Source organism: Callionymus lyra, chromosome 12 (assembly GCF_982586985.1).
Source record: "Callionymus lyra chromosome 12, fCalLyr1.hap1.1, whole genome shotgun sequence".
NCBI classification, from domain to species: domain Eukaryota; kingdom Metazoa; phylum Chordata; class Actinopteri; order Syngnathiformes; family Callionymidae; genus Callionymus; species Callionymus lyra.
The window spans coordinates 10,390,333-10,411,327 of NC_141829.1; the positions used below are offsets into that span (position 1 = coordinate 10,390,333).

At 38.6% G+C, this 20,995-nt stretch overlaps 1 protein-coding gene across 1 annotated transcript; it reads right to left on the bottom strand.

The window, feature by feature from the left end:
* Positions 1–679: 679 nt before the first annotated feature.
* pms1 (PMS1 homolog 1, mismatch repair system component) lies at positions 680–20,992 on the bottom strand. The gene is made up of 13 exons (XM_087803898.1): positions 20,941–20,992; positions 19,716–19,859; positions 19,466–19,648; positions 19,036–19,138; positions 17,802–17,965; positions 13,683–13,799; positions 10,456–10,578; positions 10,194–10,340; positions 9,434–10,116; positions 5,881–6,315; positions 5,271–5,398; positions 2,128–2,288; positions 680–1,327 (listed from the first exon to the last, which is right to left on the bottom strand). Exons 2-13 carry the CDS (start codon positions 19,845–19,847, stop codon positions 1,124–1,126), a joined length of 2,580 nt encoding a protein of 859 aa, XP_087660024.1. The 5' UTR covers positions 19,848–19,859; positions 20,941–20,992; the 3' UTR covers positions 680–1,123.
* Positions 20,993–20,995: the final 3 nt, after the last annotated feature.

A 20,995-nucleotide genomic window follows, 5' to 3' on the forward strand; every position in this document is an offset into this window, starting at 1 on the left:
ACAAAAGGAAAATAGTGCAGAGACGCCATCTAGTGGACTCTGAAAATAATGACACTGCTTCATGAGCTTCATCATTACTTCGTAGTATACTTCAAGGAGTTTTGAAGAGTTGTTCAAAATGAAGGAAAATAGTGCAGAGACACCATCTAGTGGACTCTGACAATAATGACACTGCTTCATGAAGCTTCATCATTACTTTGTCGTATACTTCACCTAGTAATACTAAGACACCTTGTGGAGTAATACGAAAGTCCCTCGTTGAGTAATACAATGGTAGCAATACTATAGCATCATGTGGAGTAAAATATGGCCCCTTGCTGAGTAATACCTCTTGGAGTAGTACCACGTTGCCCTGGGAAGTAATACCACAGATCCTCACAAAGAAATACCACAGTGCCTAGGGAGTAATACTAGGCATCCTTGGGGTGCAGCTTTGTAGTTTACATACATTTTAGTAACTTACTTGTATACATTTATACAGTTTTTTGAGCGCAGTGTAAGTACATCCAAAGTAATTACATAAGACACCTTAGATATAAAGGCTTACTGTTTTTTTTAAAGATTCTGAGGGTTTGAAGCGCACGTTAAAGCTAGAAAAATACGTTTTTTAATCACTGGCACCTTTTCTATCGGTCAGGATACCAACATGAATGTTAACCCACTTTGATTGGAGGCAAACCACAAAATCCATGACCGGATTTGTCCACCGGGGCATGAGTTTAACACGTTTTAAGATTCGCCAAAATTCGTTTTACGACACGTTTCATTATTGATGACTAACTTTAAATGAACACAAAAAAAAATCAGGTGATCACAGACATTTAGTGATGAATACGAGCTCAGCGATGATCAAACTTTCTTTTTTGACGATGAGGACAAACTCTTCAGGATCATGAAAAATCATCTATTCACAAATATTTGACAAAAACACTTAATGTCATCATCAACTCTCAATAACAATTCTAACTGGATGTTCACCAGCTCTGAACATACACACAGTTCTAAAGGGCAGCAATTAAAGTAAGATAACGAAGGAAAAAATAAATAAATAAAAGTATATACTTGCATTTTATTACATTCCCATGATGCAACGAAAGATTGTGTTCATGAGAGAATGTTTGTGTCACACCTGTAGAGGTTTTGCCAGCGCCTGGATTTCACCGTCCGAGCTCGGAACGTCGGACAGAAGATGGAGAAAAGCTTTGCCGTGGAAACACGTCCCGGCGTCGTCGTCGCCGAGCTGCTGCTTCATTCGATGCAGGACGTCTTCCACGTCTTCCCGGGAGAGGTTTGCTGGCAGTTGCCTGACGAGTCGAACCGCTTCTGCCTGGAGAAGAGTCAAAATGATACCACGTCTAAAGTGCTTAACCCTTAGTTTACCTTTGGGTCAATGTGACCCGATACCAGGATTCCTCAAACACGATTGATTTTCTTTTACATAAGTATTTAGGATGTGAAAAAATTACAATAGAGAAAAAAACAAGAAATATAATATTAAGGGTGTTCAAATTTTTTGATACGGTGATATATTGCAATATTCTTTTTCAAGACATTTTATAAATACTGAACAGCATTGTATTGATTATTAAAACACGCAAATATTAACGCAGTTTGTCCTCCTCGACAGCTAAATGAACATTAAAATCCCACGAGAGTTTGGCGATGACTGAGGACGAGAGGATACAGTGGACTCCAGAGGCTTTTAAAGCTGATGTTTGGACATATTTTTGTGTCAAAACCAATGAAAGCAGTTACGACTTCTTCAAGAGTCATGTGGTCTGTAAATTCTGCAACACCAGAATCAAGTACTTGACAATACTACACACATATCCTTACATACATCCTACAGTATTGCAATATATTGTAATTTTGCCCCTGTATCGTGATATGTATCGTATCGTCTGATTCTTGTCAATACACAACCCTAAAAAAATATAATAAAACACTAAATCTAGCAAAGAAAAACAAATATTATTTGAAAAAAATATTAATTAATTATCAATTAATTTGAATGAAAACATTTTAGTAACCATCACAAAATAACCTGTAAAAAAAAGTGATTGTATCTAAACACTTAAAAACAAGCGTAAGCAGGGCTCTCAAAATAGAACGGTTCGTATCACGTACTTGCAGGTAGTTCATCACTTTAAGTGGCCGACACTCCTTCACGCTCTGCGCCTTCCTGCGCACAACGGCGCTCAGGATCTCCCCGAGGTCCTGCACTCCAAGAAAAGGCACGCAGTCCGCCATCGCCGTAACTTCCAGATTTCTGGGAGCTGACGCAGGGCCTGGCCAAAACAAACAGAAAACAAGGATTAATATACTCCAGACATCGACTACTATCTCCAGGAAAGAAAAACAGATAAATACAGATGTGCCAGTGACCAAGTCAAACAAGCCGGGCTTCCAAATGGAGTGTGAAATGACTAATAGAAGCCCCAGAAGACTGACAGGAAGTTTTTCCTGGAGGCCGCGGCAAGTGATGGCTTGTAATTTTCAGGAGGAAATACTACAAATCATGCACAATTTATATTTCTGATGCAGAAATTTGAATGCTAAATTAATTTAGCTTCACCAATAGAGACTAATTAACTACAAACCTGTGCAAACTAGGTTCTGCAGGGAGTAAGAACCTGGCGATGCTAAAGGTATCACGATACAGGATCAACAATATGATGTATTGTGATTCTGTAGGATGTAGTTGTAGTACTGTCAGAGTACTTGACTCGGGTGTTGTAGAATTTACACACCACATGACAGAGAAGTTATTGCTTTCATTCGTTTTAACACCAAAAAAGTCGACAGTATCCTCTCATCCTCAGTCATCACAGGGATCTAGCAGGATTTCGTTGTGTCTTACGCTGCGCAGGAATGCTTGCTGCCATCTAGTGGCCGGTAGTTTAATTGCAATACAAAAAATAACAAACACTGTGATTATCTGCGTGTTATTTGTAAATCAAAATTGAATTAGTTTAACTATGCTTTATTTAACTGTAAACCATTGAAAAACTATGGTACAAAATAAGCCCAATAAATATATACATGTAATAATAATTGGATTTAAAAAAAGTATACAGTGGTGTTGAATATCGTATATATATTCATCATTCATTATCATCATATAGTGGAAAAATATTATATCGCTGGACCAGTATTTTCCAACACCCCTTATTCAAAATGACCAAAAAATGATGTCCAATATAAATATTATTCAATATATAAGAGACTGATTAATTCAAGACTTCACATGTATTTAACTACCATTATCTATCCTCAAAGCTACATTACTACACAGTGTACAAGTACAACAAATGACAATAAGCAGATGACAATCAGATTGTGTAGTTAAAGGGTTACTTGTACACACTCCTTGCTTTCTATCATTCACGCTGAGACGAAAATTCCTAGAATGTCTTAAAGGGCAACATTTCTCGTCGCATGCCCACTCGAGGGCGATCAAACTGTGAGACCGAAACTGACGGGCGGACGGCCAATGTCAACCGAGGTGAACCGTTCGAGTAACAAGGCACATTAACGCTGGACTCCGACTTATCTGGGCTGATGTGTCCAGACATGCCTCGTGACCAGGGCCAGTAATGATGAAGTCAAGCTGCATTTGAGGTGAAAATGCAGAGTCATGGAATAGAGAAATAAAATACCGTCTCACTTTAATACATTTAATTTTGTTTGAAGGTACATGTTGCCGTTTTAAGATGGGTAAATTAAGAGAGATGCCAATGTTTAAAACAAGAAATATAGATTATCGTTGTCAACCATTATACAGAGATTTAAAATACCAGTAAAAGTGAAGAAAGATAATTTGCTAGGTGAGTGTTTGATAAAAGAGGCGAAACAAACATATAATTAAGATACATTGAGCAGTACTTACACAGAGAGTTTGTTCAATATAGATTTTGTTTGGCCCGTGACTTTAGATGCCAAAGGGATTTTGGCCCCTTTGTGTAAAGTTTGAAACACATGCATTAAGGTAACCTGTAAGATGTGTGTAATAAGTACATGTTTGATAATATTTATATTTACATACCCAAATGTAGCAACTGATCATTTTTTCTTTTTTTTTCGAACATTGCACATTTAAGTTAAATACTTACATTAGTTTGAACACAAACAATCAAATACAGCAAAACATTTGATATAATGTAAAAATGTAATTTAAAAAAACCAAGACATTTAACTATTTCCATCAAAAAGGAACTTTGGCACAATGTGGTCCAATCACAGCAGTTCCTTTCTGTCTTAGTGCGAGATGTTTTCTATAGTGAATTTAAAAGTGTCTTACAATCGGATGCTCTTGGGAAAAAAACAAGATGTATATTTATTTCCTGTTACTTTACATCACAGTATATACGACTCTATATTACATTTTTTAACAGTAACCAATTATCTTAATTATTTTTGTGTTTGTAATCCTTTCCCAAAACATGTCTTTATTTAATGATCAGTTTTACAGTTTGGGGATTGTCCCTTATCTTATCTTAATAGGTCATATCTATAGGTCACAAAATGAACATTAACTCATTCATTATATGTGGTATAAAACAATTCATCACTTTACAAATAACATAAAATAGTTATAATTAAACTACCTAAAAAAAGAACTATTAACATTTAAAAATAAAATGTATTTTTTAATGCAGTATCTCAAACATCATTTTTGCGTGGTGGGCATATTTTTCAAAGTACTTTTTTCACGACTAATCCCGGCTCTGTCCGCAGTAATTGCCTGTAATCCGTTTTCCTTGGCAAGTGCTGAACTGTGACATCCACGGTGGCAAACAGCTCAAACATTTGTCAAAATACGGCTAAATGATCCGCCCGACCTTTAAGCAGCGTGACTCGAAGCCCACATGAAAGACTTGTTTTCGGAGTGATTACGTTCTGTTGTATAATTGCCGCCGACGGTCATTACATGCTGTTTTCATTCTCCACGTTATTCCAGGAATTTTTGCCGCTCAGCAACATTACATGAGGCAGAATAAAAAAGCTTTGTGGCGTCAATCGAGGCATAACGTGAGAGTCAGTAAGTCTTTGTTGAATGTCAGGTAAAGTATTTGGATTCCTGGCGTGTAAAAAAACATTGAAAAAATTGCTGACTCAGCTATTTAAGTGACTATTTTGAATTGAACGACGTCAAGACGACGCCTAAACGCTGAAGTATTGCTTCGATACTCAACATCACACTTCAAATGCCACGTCCTGTCAATCAATGACCACAAAAGTGTTTTGTTTGTTTTTTTTAAATGTCATACCGGGAGTGATGGTGACTTTAAACCCGTTGGCCACGAGCCTGGGGTCCGAGACGGTGGTGGCTCCGCTCAACTCCGGGGTTTGTCGCTCCATGTTACACAAAGCTGTGAAATTTTCGGCTCCAAGAATTCTGCAGAAGAAGGATATCATTTAGAAAAATGGAATCTTAGTGCCATGTTGTTGTTTAGGTGCATTATAATCAGTATTTTGACACCTATGGAAAATCAAATCCCTGCTGCAGAGTTTTGGAGGCTTAACTTCAGGGGAGAGTCTCAAGAAATAGTATTGTAGTTTTGGATTTAAATAGTAGGTTTCTCAAAACCATTTACCAAGATCACCTACCCCTCCTTTAAGACACGATCTCCAACCAGCAATTCAGTAATGACTGAGAATATACAGATTTATAAACATTTTGAAACCATATATATATATATATATATATATATATATATATATATATATATATATCGGAGCTTCTTGGGAATTATTTGGTCAAAATTGTGTGTTTCTTTATTAAGCAAGACCCTGCTCTATGGACGTGCGAGCTCCACAAAGGAAAATCAAGACTCAGCGTTTCTGGAGAGAGAGAGAGAGGAACGAGTGATACGTTACCCATCTGTGAGCTGTATGGGGTTCTGCAGTCTCACGGCTGGAAGTACATTATTCTCTAGGAGTCTTTTAAACAGCAAGGTTTCCTCCACCCGAAATGGATTTAACAACATCAGCCTTTGACCGTATAAAATGACCCAGGCGCTCTGAGAGGCCAGGCGGTTTACAAGTAGGGGCCCCCGTGGTGCCACCGGGCTCCGGGAGGCGAGCCGCTGGAGCTGCAGCCGGAGGCCGGCCAGGCTGCAGGGAAGGGGCTGCGAGCGTTTCTCCGGCACGTTGTTCTTCATCTTCTTCCGAGGCTGTGCGGAGAAGAGCTCGTCCAGGAGCTGCTGGTTGGAGAGCGGGGCCTTCCTCTTGGTTCCTGAGTTCTTAGCGCCTTCCGCCATCTTGGACCTGTGCTCGTGAAGCTTCAGGTGCTTTTGTGCTTTGTCTTCAAACCTGTAAAACAACAAAAGTCCAAATCAAATTATATATAAAATTCAATTTTTTATCGAGACCACTAGGGGTAGAGGAACCGATTGTGCAGTTTTTATTAATTTGGTTTGTAAGTTTGACAATATTAGGGTCAATTTGCTTGGAGGGTTGAAGTAAGAAAACATAAAATGATTATATGGAACTAATGTGTTGATTTAAGTGCGTCTTAAATCGATCTTAAACTTCTATTGTACTCATCAGTGTCTGTTTGTACAAAACTCTCTTTTCATTGAAATATTGACATTAGAAAACGATCTTAAGCTCCGCCCACTGAAAACACTTTGTTTATCTGGAGATGAAATCTTGTTTACCATAACCACACCCACTCTGCTGCGATTGGTCAACACATCATCGGTTTGTCAACATGTGTCATCAAGGAAGTCTCCACCTCCGAGGTATTTGTTGTACAAACAAAGCAGGCTGGAGGACGATTGTAGCCCATTATTACATTGAAATGGACTCCACTCTTGTAACCTTTCGTTCGTCAAGATTTCAGACGGAGTAGAACTTTAAGAAGTAATATCTTTAACACATGGTCATGATGAGGGACTTACTGCATCTTAAAAAAGGAAGACTTCAACATTTGTAACATACAAGTCAGGAGAGTTTCACATTAGTTGCAGTTTTAACTAAAGGAACTGGTCGCACAATTCCATATTTTCAATGAATATTCTAAACTTTATTGACTTTTTTCTTCTTCATTCGAATTTCTGCAGGATTTTAAGATCCATCTTAAGCGACGGTGGTAACCAGAGCGCCACAAGTCAAGCTGGCATCTTTGCATTTTCAGATGAGAATTCAGATACGACCTTGTTCCCGCTGGGGGAGTCAAGAACGCGACATTGAGCCTGACGGTGCTCTCCTCAGCAAAAAAAAAAAAAAACTGCCGTCTCATGTAACCCAAACATCTTCACATGCTGAGCTCCAGCAGCTTAAGATAACACCCCATTATTCAAATAACCTGTCTGCTAAACTTGTGCGATTCCTAGAAATGGAACGCCACTCAACGAAGAGAGGTCGAGCGAAGCCCGAGCGCCTGCCGTGCCTTATTTCATTCTGCTGGACAGGCAGGGCAGGATGCTGAACAGATGTCTTTCCACAAACCTTTAGTAACTCGTATGAGAGGCTGATTAATGGCAGACGGGCGAGTTTAAAACGTCAGCGGGTCACTGTGCACTTCCCTGGATTAACTGAACTGATTAGTTCTTTCATACTCCATCATGAATGTGGACAAAATGCTAACCACGGTCCAGGTCATGGGCTGAAGAAAAAGAGTAATTATTGAGACAGGAAATGAAGCCAAAATAGAATGACTTGGGATTTAAAAACGAATCATCCCTTTTTTTTAAACTTTTTTTTGTTTTGTTTTCATATTGATTTAAATTGCACTGCAAACTTAATTGGTAACGATTGGGTCAATATTCTTTGGGCAAGAACGACTAAAATCTCATGGTTTCCTAGAAGTTATGCGAATTATATTATAGATTTATGGCCTGGATTTCATGCAAGCAAGAGAATGGATTTATTAATATAAGTAAGTAAGTAAGTAAGTAATTTTTATTTGTATAGCGCTTTTCCAGACCAGGGTCACAAAGCGCTTAAACAATCAAAACAATATTCAATAAAGTATATACTTTAAAAATCAAGATAAAACTGATAACACAGCAGGAGTTCCAGAAAATCAAGGAAAAGCCTGAACAAATGAAAACGTCTTAAGATGTTTCTTAAAGGAGTCAGTAGATCCATCAAGCGCAAAGAGAGAGGAAGATCGTTCAAAAGATATAATATAAGATTTTCCCGAAACAAATACAATAATTTAACACCAGGAAACCAATCTACTTTTTCTCAGTTCTTCAAAAAAACGACATGGTGTTTTTAACCTGCTGACATCCCTTTAAAAAAAATGAGCTCAAGTTATCCATCATTTTGATCATTCTAGTTATAGAGGTAGATTCATCAAAGTCTTCATTGGAATTACAATCATTTCAGAGCTGGATGTTTTTTTTCCGAGCGCTGCCTTCACCGGTTGACCCACCTTTCATTAATGCAAGTCCTTAGACTCCGCAGGGTTCAAAGTCAAACCGAGACGGTCATTACCTTCATCATGTTTTTGGTGCCAAATCTATTCCTGACTGGCCAACTATGTGTCACAATAAATGCCACTTATGAGGTAAGTTTGCGCGTGACTTCAGGGGAACAAACACACTAATCAGGAGCAGGAAATTGTGAAGCAATATCACGAAAATGAGGAGAAGAAAACACGTGAAAAAGATGCTGAATCATGGAATTCAAATTGAGATGGCAGGTATTTTCACATGTTTAAAGTTTGCATGATTAACAAATAGTAAGGAAGTAAGACATTTTTGTAGAGCGCTTTTCTAGAACAGGGTCACAAAGCGCTTAAACAATCAAAACAATACCCGATAAAATATATATTTTAAAAGATCAAGACAACACAGAGACAAACACAGGAGTCTCAGAGAATTAAGGAAAAGCCTGCACAAATAGAAACGTCTTAAGATGTTTCTTGAAGGAGTCAGTAGATCATCAAACACAGAGAGAGGAAGATCGTTCCAAAGCTTAGGAGAAACAGTCTGGAAGGATTTCTCTCCTCTGGTCCTGAAGCGTATTCAGGAACCATCACTAGATTCTGATCCACAGACCTCAGTGCCCGAGCTGGGGTGTAAGGCTGGATCAGATCACTGATATAAGGAGAAGCCTGACCATGAATAGATCTGAAAGTAAGAAACACAATTTTGATCCTGAAAAATACTGGGAGCCAGTGATGAGATTTAAGGATCGGAGAAATGTGAGTTCTTCTACTAGAGCAGGTCAGAATTCTCACTGCAGAGTTCTGTATCAACTGCAGGCGAGACAGATCCTTCTTGTTTAGACATCTTTTCTACTAATCAACCACTAGATGCTGGCAAATTGCTTTTGGAAATATGCATTAACCAACAATTCTGAGATCTATGAATGGAAGCCAATAAAGCAGGAAGTCTTTCAGTCACGCCATTTCACAGAAATAGTTAATAAAGTGTGCCACTGAATAGACACAGTCAAGAGAGAACTGACGACTCACTTCTTACGCTCGTCCTCCTCGAGGTTCTCCCACCTCTCTTGGACGGTATCGCTGAGGTCCTGCAGGCTTGCTGAGGGGTTCTCACCGAGAACCTTAGTCCTGACGTCTTTTTCGAAAAGGGCCGCCGGAGATAAAGGCGTCTTTACCACGCGGCTGCTGATCAAGTCATAGGCCGTCAATCCCGCTCTCTTCTCCGTTATGATGTTTTTTACATTCGACCCGTGAGGACCGGTCTCCTCGGGAAGCGATGGTGAAAAGATTTTAACGGGTTGCAGCGGGTCTCCTGATGCAGGGTCTCTTAATCCAGTGCCTTTGCTCCAGGCCTCAGCTGAAACCCGGGCTTCCTGTCTTGTTGGGTTCTTGGCATTGTCGTCGTCAAAAAGAGAAAAAGTGCTCTCAAGCCCGCCTAGGTTTCTGTTGACTATCCAGTCTTCTGCCACCGACGACGAAGAGCTGCCGTTTGAGTTCGGCCGGTTCAGGGAAACATCATGGTCCTTCTCTACCGACGACTCGGCATCTTCCGGAGGACTTTCAAGGTTACTTAACTCAGGGCCGGCGAATGTCTCGGTGCTCGTTGACGTTTCGGATGTTTCTTCACGATGATCCCCGGTTCGGGGGCTACTTCTGGGCCGATAGCCGTATAAAGAGACCAGCAGAGCCTCGACCGCGGTCAGCACCGAATCCTGTTCACAAAACAACGTTGGATCAGATGCATCTCGGCCTTCTTCGGTTTGATCGAGATGCATTTGAGTTTTGATACCTTGTCGATGAGCAGAACTTGAGTCTTGTCCGGGGTCAGGTTGACGTCCACGCACGAGGCGGACACGGAGATCTTGAGCATGGATATGGGATAGCGGTTTTTAGTGGAGTCGTCCGGATACTGAGCGCAGTAGTGTTGACGAAGTAGCTGAAAAATAAAAATCACTTTCGATTTCTTTCATTTAGCGAAATCACATTGAAATCAGTCTAAGATTGATAAAACATGCTTGATATTTCCATCAAGAAATGACTCATCCAAATACCTTCATGATGTCTTTATGGTGCACGGGACGATTGTTGACAAATATAAAGGTTTTGTCCGGGAGGGACGAACTCGTAGAAGAAAAATCTGCACCAGGTTTGGGAAGCAATCCTTCCAGAAATATCTAAGGATGAGAAGGAAAAACTACACGTTAGGTTGTGATGAGAAAAGAAGGTCCAGTAGAAGTCTCGTGTAGGTTCTCGTTAATCCAGGTCATGGTTTATATCCAGTGGGTCCCAAAGACAAAACCATGTTCAAAACTCAGTCCAGTAGCCATGCTTTGGAACCATCTAGAAGATTAAAGATGTTCTCCACTAAAAAGTTTGTCCGATTCAATCTCAACTTGACAAATTGGTCAGAAATACAGATTTCATAAATTATCTATTCGACTTTAACATTTAATTTTAACAAATCATGAAAATCCCTCTTCCTAGCGACAGTAGCGACTTTAAGTAGAACATTTTTTTAATGGATCATGTGAAATAATTTGTTTTTCCAGTATCTGGAAAGTCTTATCAAAGTTTCTCGTCTTTAATCGGCGCTGTTGAAAATGAACTGTGAAATGACCTGAACTAGCTTTCTTTCTCAAGGTTACAGTTGGTAAACAATATTACGGGTATAATGGTTTCCGTTCATGGCGTTACGTGTCAGCGAGATAGGACGCAGCAATCGGAGATGGCCACCAGGTGTCAGTGTTACACTCGGTCATTAGGGGCTAACTTTTATTATTAATAACTTTTTTTTCCCATTAAAAATATGACATTCAGATTAAATAAATTGAATGTCTCGTCTGCTCTAAACCACCAATAACAACAACTTCAAACAATTTAGGAACTTCTATTGTAACCAGACAATCAACAATCAATGTTGTCGCACATGTTTGAGAAAGTGATGCATTATTTGCCTTTTTTCTCCATTAATACACAATCTAAAAATAAAACTTATTTTCTCTCTCGAGTGATTTTGAAACTGAAATACTGCATATGTTGTCAAACGTCAACATACCGAAACCTTTCACCTACTTTTCTCCTGCAGCGAATCTCATGAGCAGAATCGATGACTCGGCGAAAAACCATTAAATCCCATCATGATTGCGAGCTCGAGAGCGATTATTGGATGCTATAAAACTTGAATCGACTACAGGTCGTGAATAGCTGCATGTTTTGTTGCGTGTCTCATGTGGTCCGGGGCCTCGTTACGAGCAGAACTTTGAGGTCAGGGCACATGTGCTTCTCTGCATCTCTGCTCATTAGGGTCACTTTATAGGGGCGTGAACGGCAGCCCTCGCTCGAGGTAACGCCGCTCTGACTAAGCTGTCCTGCAGAAAACCCACATTTTTTTTTTTACAGTTTAAAGCGCTCGTGTGCAACAGTGAAGGTGCAATCAGAAGGTGCTGCTTTACGGAGAAACTTCTGCTTTTATTACAACAGCGAGCCCAAAACAACATCTTTAGGAATTAAACCATAATGGCAATTATAAAATTAATGTTTACTTGTAGCCTTAAAACGTAAGATGCAAAACATCGTTTAACATTTTTAAAACAATACCTACACTTGCCTTTACTTTTAAATTTCCAAAACTCATTTACAAACAAAGTGAGCTTAAGTATAATTCTCACTTATTAAAAAATGAAGATAACCAGTGATGGGTTCAGTGATTATTCAGAGAAATTCAAGTGTCAAGTTTAAATTACTCATTATTTTTTCCAAATCAATTCTTTTTTTAATCTTTTTTCCATTGAATAAAAAGTCACTGAAATTATTTTATTGCTTGTTCGTTACATTATAAAGATGTATTTTAACAGAGAAAAGACAACAATTATTCTTAACATCCGAGTCAACCTTTTAACTTCAAAAATAGTTGTTGTAGAAAATTATAGAATGATTCAATGATCAGATGATACAACTGAGTATTAGGGCGACTCAAATCATTTTTAGATTTTAATCGATTGATTAATGTTTTATTTATTTTAATTATAATGAGATTAAAGTCGTAAGATTACATTTATTACGAGATTAAAGTGCTATATTGTTACATTTATTAACAAATTCGAGTCATATATATATATATAAAACATTTATGACAAGATTAAAATCTTATATCACATTTACTATGAGAATAAATTAATATATTATTCAATTTATTACAAAATTAAAGATGTATAATATTACATTTATAGCGAGATTAAAATATTATGTTACATTTACTACGAGTTACAAGTCATATGTAATAACGTTTTTTTTCATTACTATTATGCGACAATTTTATATGACTTTAATCTCATAATAAACATATTTTTATACAACTAAATTTCATAAAAAATGTAAAACACACAACTTTAATCTCATTAAAAAGGACATATATATACGACTTGTCTTTTAATAATGTTTTTAAAACAAGTGGCCGTAATAGTAATAGTGGCTGTAATCCTCCGTTGTAAGATTAAATTTGAATTTTCAGCCTTTTTTTAAACATTGTGTAGAAACATCTCTCAGATGTAAGTAAGTAAGTAATATTTATTTATATAGCGCTTCTCGAGACCAGGGTCACAAAGCGCTTAAACAATCAAAACAATACTCAAAAAAAAAGTACATACTTTAAAGATCAAGATAATACTGAGAACAACACAGGAGTTCGAGAAATTCAAGGAAAAGCCTGAACAAATAGAAACGTCTTAAGATGTTTCTTAAAGGAGTCAGTAGATCCATCAAGTAGAAAAGCCAGTTGATGATAAATGTCTCCCTTTTGATTGAAAACCTGTTGGATGTATATTTCTCATATTTCACGATCAGCTGACACACGGCCAGTCGTGAAAAAAAAGTTCTTCTCGTAACTGCGACAGCAAAGTGCAAAAAGCAAAAAAACATCAACAAACGCGAACAAGTGAAGGAAACACAAGGTGAAAAGTTCTGCTCCACATCTGTCAGGCTGCATCAGTCGGCGGGTCGGAGCCACACGAGTGTGACCAGGCAGTGAAACAGTCATTAGATTACGGTAGCAGAGCTCGGCTCACAGCGAGCACTCACTCTTCATCAGCCAAGAACTCGGAAGAAAAGGGCAAGTGAATATTTGTCGGCTCACCAGCTGACCACATCTGCTGGCCGCGGACCAGCCGACCGGAATAAGGTCTGAAGCTTGACTCGAGTCAGCGCAATTGCACGACAACATTTCCAGGGCTTTATAATGGTGGATGTTGCAGGAGAAAAAACAAATAAATACACGACTGACCTCTGGCTCCTCTTGGTGATGCCGGACCGGGAGAAGGTTGGCGACGACGCCGGAGCCCAGCGTGGAGACCAGTGCACTTCGGTGATCGGACACTTTCGTCTTCTGCCAAAACACCACCTGAACGAGACGGACGAACGATCCATTTTGTAAAGTTTGTAAAGTTTCCAACAGTTCAGCAGGTTCACCATGTGTTCCAGGGTCTCTACAGGCGTATAAAGCAGCCAAGACTTGAAATTAAAGATACATTTATTCTACAAATATATACATTTTGTTGCTCAACTTTCGCAAAATAATTTAAAAAATACCTCTGATTTTCCATATACAGGGGTCCCTCTTTTATCGGAGGTTACGTTCTGAAAATCCACTAAGTAATGACAATTCAAATTTTCATTAGTTTAAATTAATAACATTTATTCGACAACATGGACTTGAACTCAACATGAGGTGTTGTCCCTCTCAACGACCTTCTCGGTAACGGTGACCTGAACGGCCCGATGATGCTTTGCCGCCCAGCCAAACAATCACAGCCGACTATCACTTTCGACATGGCATGACATAGAATTAAAGTAGAGCGTTGTAGCGACCAATCAGCCGTCACCAAATAGAGCAGTCTGTAGAAAGGCATCATGGGAGTTCACCGTTGTGTTCGGCATCTTAAGTAAGGTGTAGGCAGTACATATATTAACAAATGTAGTACAGTGTACTCAGAGTAAAAGAAATTAATGGGCCACATATACAATGTTGCTATGGTGTTTATAAGAAAAGAACCTGGAGGTGATGTGAATCTTTTTTAATCCTGAGATACTTGAATGTCGTGAAACTTGTATCTCATGAAATTCATATCTCATGGCGTTCATTACACAACACTTAAGCTTCAAAGTAAGTAAGTAAGTGAGTAATTTTTATTTATATAGCGCTTTTCAAGACCAGGGTCACAAATAGCTTAAACAATCAGGACAATATTCAATAAAGTATATACTTTAAAGGTCAAGATAAAACTGTTAACACTACAGGAGTTCTAGAAAATCAAGGAAAGCCTGAACAAATAAAAACGTCTTAAGAACCAGTGAGGTTCCCAGTAGTGTTGGTGAAACGGATCTTTTTTTGGTGACTTTGTTCATCAACTCTCTTTTAGAGTTACGTATTTCATGATAATAACTTGTTCTTTTAGTTTAGCCACCAGATGACGATGTTCATTGTTTGAGTGCGTCGTTGCCATGGTGACGGGTCGTCTCGCGAGAAAAAGTTATGATTCCTGATCCGGTCATTTTTTTATTTTTTAGGGAATGAGCGATTTGTGTCAGTTGTAAACGATGAATAAAAACACAAAAAGAACAATTACTATCACTTGTGTTGACATGCGTGTGTGTGCCGGTGATCATGCATCATTTCTTTGTTTATTATTGTTTAATTATTGACGACCAAGTGATCGATTGAGAGACCAGAAGCTGAAAGAAGATGAAGAAAAAGCTGGAAAATTAATGAAGGATGAACAGGAATGACTTTAAGTAGCGCCTTCATCTCACAGGAGGATCAAACTGTGAAACTGATATATTCCATACATGCACCTGTAACAGAGGCCTGTTAACTGCTGAGCGTTCCATCTCCTTGTTCCTCAAAATCGTTCCTTCAAGCTCAAAATCCTCATTAACTTCCCCTTTTTTCGGATATCGGCTGCGACACAGTGGCTGTGCTTTAAGGATCCTCAGGTGTATCCTTGTTTAAAATAAGACTTGACTAAACTGGAAAGAATTGTTTTTACTCATATTAAAATAGTAACGCTCCCGGTCCATAACGCTGACCTTCTCCTCACGTAAATGGAGGAGAGAAACGAGTATCTTGAGATAAGTAGTAAAAGTGAATTTCCCACAGAAAACTTGTTTTTCGGGGAGTAAACAGGTCGACCCCAGAAGCAGCGTTTATGTCCCGTGGTCTTGATTTCTTAAAAGCATGCGCTCTGCTGTAGGACACGTCCCCGCTATTAAATGCACAATTTGGCGAGTGTAAACGGATCGGTCCCGGAGAAAAGGTTCCAGAGAGGAGTCGTGAAACACGATAGGACCCCCCCCCCCTGGAGGAGAGCTGGAGATAACGGATACGGCCCCACCAGAGTGCTGATGGCACAAAAACAGGGGCGACTACTCTGCCTTGTCAACCTCGAAAGTGATTTCTATGAAAGCTATATGGCGGACGTGTGCCCCCCCCCCCCACCCTCAACCCCGCCCTCCTTGACCCACGTCACCTTCACACTTCTCTGTGCCGAGCGAACTTCGGCCTGAAACACAATCCCGGGCTAAAAGTCCACAGCTGTGTTCAGCAACCTGCTCGAGCGTCATAATCTGTGTTTAAATCCGAGTTCACAGTCGGACATATTTGAGTCCGGGGGGCACCTGGTGGTCGGAGCTTTGCTGAGGTGGGAAAAAGGCCAAAGAGTGAGAAATGTCCCGATTAATCATTTTTTAATGCAAGAGCACGAAAACAATCGTCGAGAAGGTGCTCACGATCTCACCGGAGCTTGTATTTCTGCTGAACTCATAAGCACTTAAGAGGTTAAAATACCAGTTTCTGACTTCTGCGGGATTATTGGTTTGTATTCAGAGAGAGGTTTAACTTTATTTTGGCGTCAAAGTCAAGCACACATTGGGCCAAAACTATTCAAGTATATCAGTGACATTCAACTATTGAACAGTTGAATTTAACATTTAAAAATGTTCAAACGTTTATTGAAATGTATTAATTCATTCAATTTATGTGGCGCTTAATCTATTATGGTTGCGGGTCTATCTCAGTTTTTTTGGGGAGAGAGACGGTGGACACCCTGGACAGGAGGCCAATCTGTCACAGGGCACATAACGACACACACACTCATTCCTACAGACAATTTCCCCAAGTTTCCAATCAACATCTTTATGTTTGTTGGACTGTGGGAGGAAACCGGAGTTTCACAGGAAGAACTTACAAACTACACACAAGTCCCTGCCGACCTGGAAGCGAACCTTCTTGGTGTGAATGCGGCTAATTTTATTTTTAATGTATAGTATAGAATTATTTTAGTGGCAGTGGACGATATCAAAACAGTACCGAGCTATACTTAATCAAATCTTTCGGCCAATCATGTGAGGTGCAGACGATCAGGTGACGACGTAGGAGTCCAAAGCAAAGGTATTGTCAGGTGGGACTATTATACCAACATTTAAAGATTGAATTTAAAAGCTTAGGAATAAAAAAAAATTGTAAATTTAGAACATTTCTTTTAAAATAAATTAGAATCACAATAGTAACTCTATGTGTAAAAAAGAAAGAAGACATATTCAATTATTGTTATTATTCAATAAATATTAATTGAAAAACTATTGGAAAAAATAACTTAATGCTTACAAAAATCACCACAATTCAATAAAAAGATTCCAAGTTTTAACATTTAAGATGTTCAATTCAACCATTTAATTTTTTTAATTGGCACTGATACACGTCATACAAGTCTCTAGAGTAAAATTCAAGATTGTGTTACAGTCTCAATCTTTTCCTAATCATCTCCTTGCTTCTCAATCAAATGTCCTTTATTTGTATCAGTCTTTTATCTTAAACACTCTCACTCTCATACAGATCAACATTTAACCATTATTCTTCTTGGATTTTAAGCCAACCATATGGCCCCGGGGGGCCGCATTTAGCCCCCGGACCTCCTGACACATGTGACATACATGATATTCAAGGCTAAAGGCACCTTGCTGCCGCGTGTCCTTACATCCTTTCTTTTCCACTCACTCACATCTTTATCACAAATGATATCGAGCCTGTATTTCACCATTTGAAGACCAAGGGTGACCCCTAGTGTGTCATTATGATCATTATCACCTCATTAAAAGTTGAATTTTTATTTTTAAAGAATGATGTAAGTGAAAAAAATGGAAAATGTTTAAGCCTGAACATCTTGATTTAAAAAGGTCATGAGGTCAAAACTAAAGGAAAAGGGGTTCTGAGATAAAGTCAGTCAAAACATGATGACATTTGAAAACAAATGACGCCACCTACTGTTTTCTGCATGTAATGGTTATAATCATTTGTTCACTTGTTTCTGCGAACAAACGTACGAAGGAAAAGAAATGGAACGCCAACCTTATTGTGAGTGAAGGTGACTCTCAGCTCGGGCTTGATGATGGCGTACGCGATCAGCACGTCATGCACTTTCTTCAGCTCCTCTTTGCACTTCTTGGTGGACGAGTAGTACTGACGTCTGACCGGGAGGTTTTTGAAAAGCTTCAGGACACTCACCGTCGTCCCTGTGAATGAAAAATGGCCGACAAATGTTATGTATTTTCTAATATTATTTTAATGTTATTGATGTACCGGTGCAGCTTCCTGTATGAGCAGAAATATAAGCATTATGGGAGAGATTTGATGAGGAATTCTGTGAATATAATGGTTTGTAAATTATGCTAGGTAGATTGTGGGTAGTACAGGTTACAGGTGTGTGTTCCTGACAATCTGTCTGTAGAAAACGGGTTTGGGTAAATACTTACTGAATACATCTTATCCTTCATTGGTTTCAAATATTTTTATTATGAAGTTTAGCATTTACATTTCTTACTGTTTAGAATTTACTGTACATATACTTATCTTGCTGTAAATAATACATTTTATCCATCTATCTCAGTTTTTATTTTTATTTTTTTGCCTTCTGTACTTATTACCCTGTGATAATAGTTTATCTTGCAAATCCAAGTGATGTTATACCTCAGATTTTATTTTATTTTTGCCTTCTGTAATTTTATATTTTGTTAATAGTTTAACATACCTTAATATTGGTATATTCTCAGTCTTTATCCTGCCTGTTTATTGTTATGTTATTTTATTTTTTCTGTACATTCCCAGAAGTTTGCACATTGTATTCTTGAATTTAGTTATTTCCATCTATCTATCCATCCATCCATCCATCCATCCGTCCGTCCGTCCATCTACTTATCCTTTCATCCATCTATGTATCCATCCATCTGTCCGTCCATCTATCCATCCATCTATGTATCCATCCATCCATCTATCTTTTTCCGACCTTAAACATGCTGCTTGTTAGTAACACGAGCAGTTTGTGGCTGAAATGTTGCCATTTGAAAGGTTTGAGGCTGGAAATAAGTCATTCAAAGTTTCTGGCTTGTGAGAAACAAATAAAAGGTTGGTGGAACAATTCATGAAATCTGCGTTTCAATGTCACTTGTGTATAAATATATGTCTTTTATGAGCAAAATTATGATTTAAAAATAATGATAAATGCAGTATCTGTTTGAGCATATAGTCAATCATGAGCTTCTTCTTAAACTCTCTGTGATTCTATGTTAAATGTGGCTGAACTTGCCTTGTCCGAGGTGAGTGGGCTTCTGCGTAACAATGTTTCCTTTAAAGTCCAGTGCATACTGTATGCTTATATCTTCTTCTTTTGTCTTTGTGGTAATGGACACCTAGAGGAACAAAAGATTAAAGAACGTATTAATGTGTAGTCGAAATAAGTGAACAAAAAAAAAAAACAACAAGAAGTAAAACTCACTTCCCAAACAAACCTCACATCAATCTGACCAGCGATTACTCCATTGTGTTGCTCACAATAGTACACGTTTATAAAGAAGGCTTAGAACAAAGGTGTCTCATTAGAAATCCACATGCATGTCAACCATGTTTACACACGTATTGTGTAGCTGAATAGATGTACGGTGTTGGGATTTATAACGATTTTCCGGGTGAAACATTTCTCACTTGGGGAGATATTTTCTTGTCAAGAAGCTCCTCACCTCGGCAACAGCACAGATAGACCCCAATGCTTCTCCACGAAAGCCGTACGTCTCCAGGCGCTCCAGGTCTTCGTGGTTACTGATCTTTGAAGTGTAATGTCTCATTCCCATGACCGCAGTGTCGGCGGCTTTGATTCCACATCCATTGTCCCGCAACTCAATCCGATCCAACCCATAGTTTTCCTTAAACAGAAAAGAGAATCATTTTAAATTCTTTGACTAACTCGGAGCTTTGGTCATTATAATTTACCAGTTTAACATCAATAACTGTTGATCCTGCATCCAGGGAATTTTCCATGAGCTCTTTAACAACATTGGTCATGGAGGTGATCACTTGGGAGCTGGACAGCAGGCGAACCGTGTCAGGAGGAAGTTGCTTCATGATTACAGGCCCCTGTGAAAAAAAAAAAGAATTCACCAAATGTACTTCCTTTGAAGAATGAATATGTATTTTGTGACATACATCCATTTAAAAAATAACATTAAATAAGGGGGAAAACAAAGTAGACATTAGGATTTGAAAATAAGATGAACTTTGTTGACTCAAAATCATTTTAATAACTAAAAAATAGTAAGTAAGCAAGTCATTATTTGTAAAGCACCTTTCTCAGACCAGGGTCACAAAGCCTTTTAACAATTAAAAACAATACACAGTTAAAATACACGCTTTAAAAGGCTAAGATAAAATAGAGACAGCAGCCCCAAGAAAGTTTAAGAAAAATCCTGCACAAATAAAAATGTCTTAAGATGTTTCTTGAAGGAGTCAGTAGATCATCAAACACAGAGGAAGATCCTTCCAAAGCTTAGGAGCAACAGTCTGGAAGGATTTCTCTCCTCTGGTCCTGAACCGAGGAACTATCAGCAGATTCTGAACCACAGACCTCAGAGCCCGAGCTGGGGTGTAAGTCTGGATCAGATCACTGATGGAAGGTCTGACCATGAATAGATCTGACAGTAAGAACCAGAAATTTTAAAATGGATCCTGAAAGAAACTGGCAGCCAGTGAAGAGTGTCAAGGATCAGGGAAATGTGAGTTCTTCTACTAGAGCAGGTCAGGGAAAAGACGTTTGAAAACTCCCAGCACAGAAAACAAATTACATTCTACATTTAAGATTTCAAATAAATCACAAATATAATTTATTTACTATTATAATGTATTATGTAATGTATAGCTATAGCAGATACGGAGGTGACATGTCAGGTTGTCCCTTGCCTGTCGCCCCAAGTAGCTGGGATATGTTTAAAGATATAAAAAACAATAGAGTCTTTGGTTCACTCTAGTAAGAAATAATTGCAGATAACATTTGTTTTAACAACATTTGTCGAGCTAAGATTAGAAACACGGATTTTGTTCGCGAGTATCTCAATAACACAAGGATAACAACAATTAAAACATGACAGTCGATGGACAACACAAGCAGAAATAGATAAACTAGTAGCGTCTCTTTCTACTGTCAGTAAAAACTCAGACTTACTGGTATATTATCAACCGGCTCGATGTTTTCATCAACAACTTGACACGCGCCAAAC

Excerpts from the sequence above, each read along its gene's own strand:
- pms1 (XM_087803898.1), bottom strand. The coding sequence starts at position 19,847 with ATGAAGCAACTTCCTCCTGACACGGTTCGCCTGCTGTCCAGCTCCCAA. Across the intron at positions 17,966-19,035 it reads GCCCACTCACCTCGGACAAG|GGACGACGGTGAGTGTCCTG; the intron begins GCAAGTTCAGCC and ends TTTCATTCACAG. Across the intron at positions 13,800-17,801 it reads TCACCTTCACTCACAATAAG|GTGGTGTTTTGGCAGAAGAC; the intron begins GTTGGCGTTCCA and ends CGTCTCGTTCAG.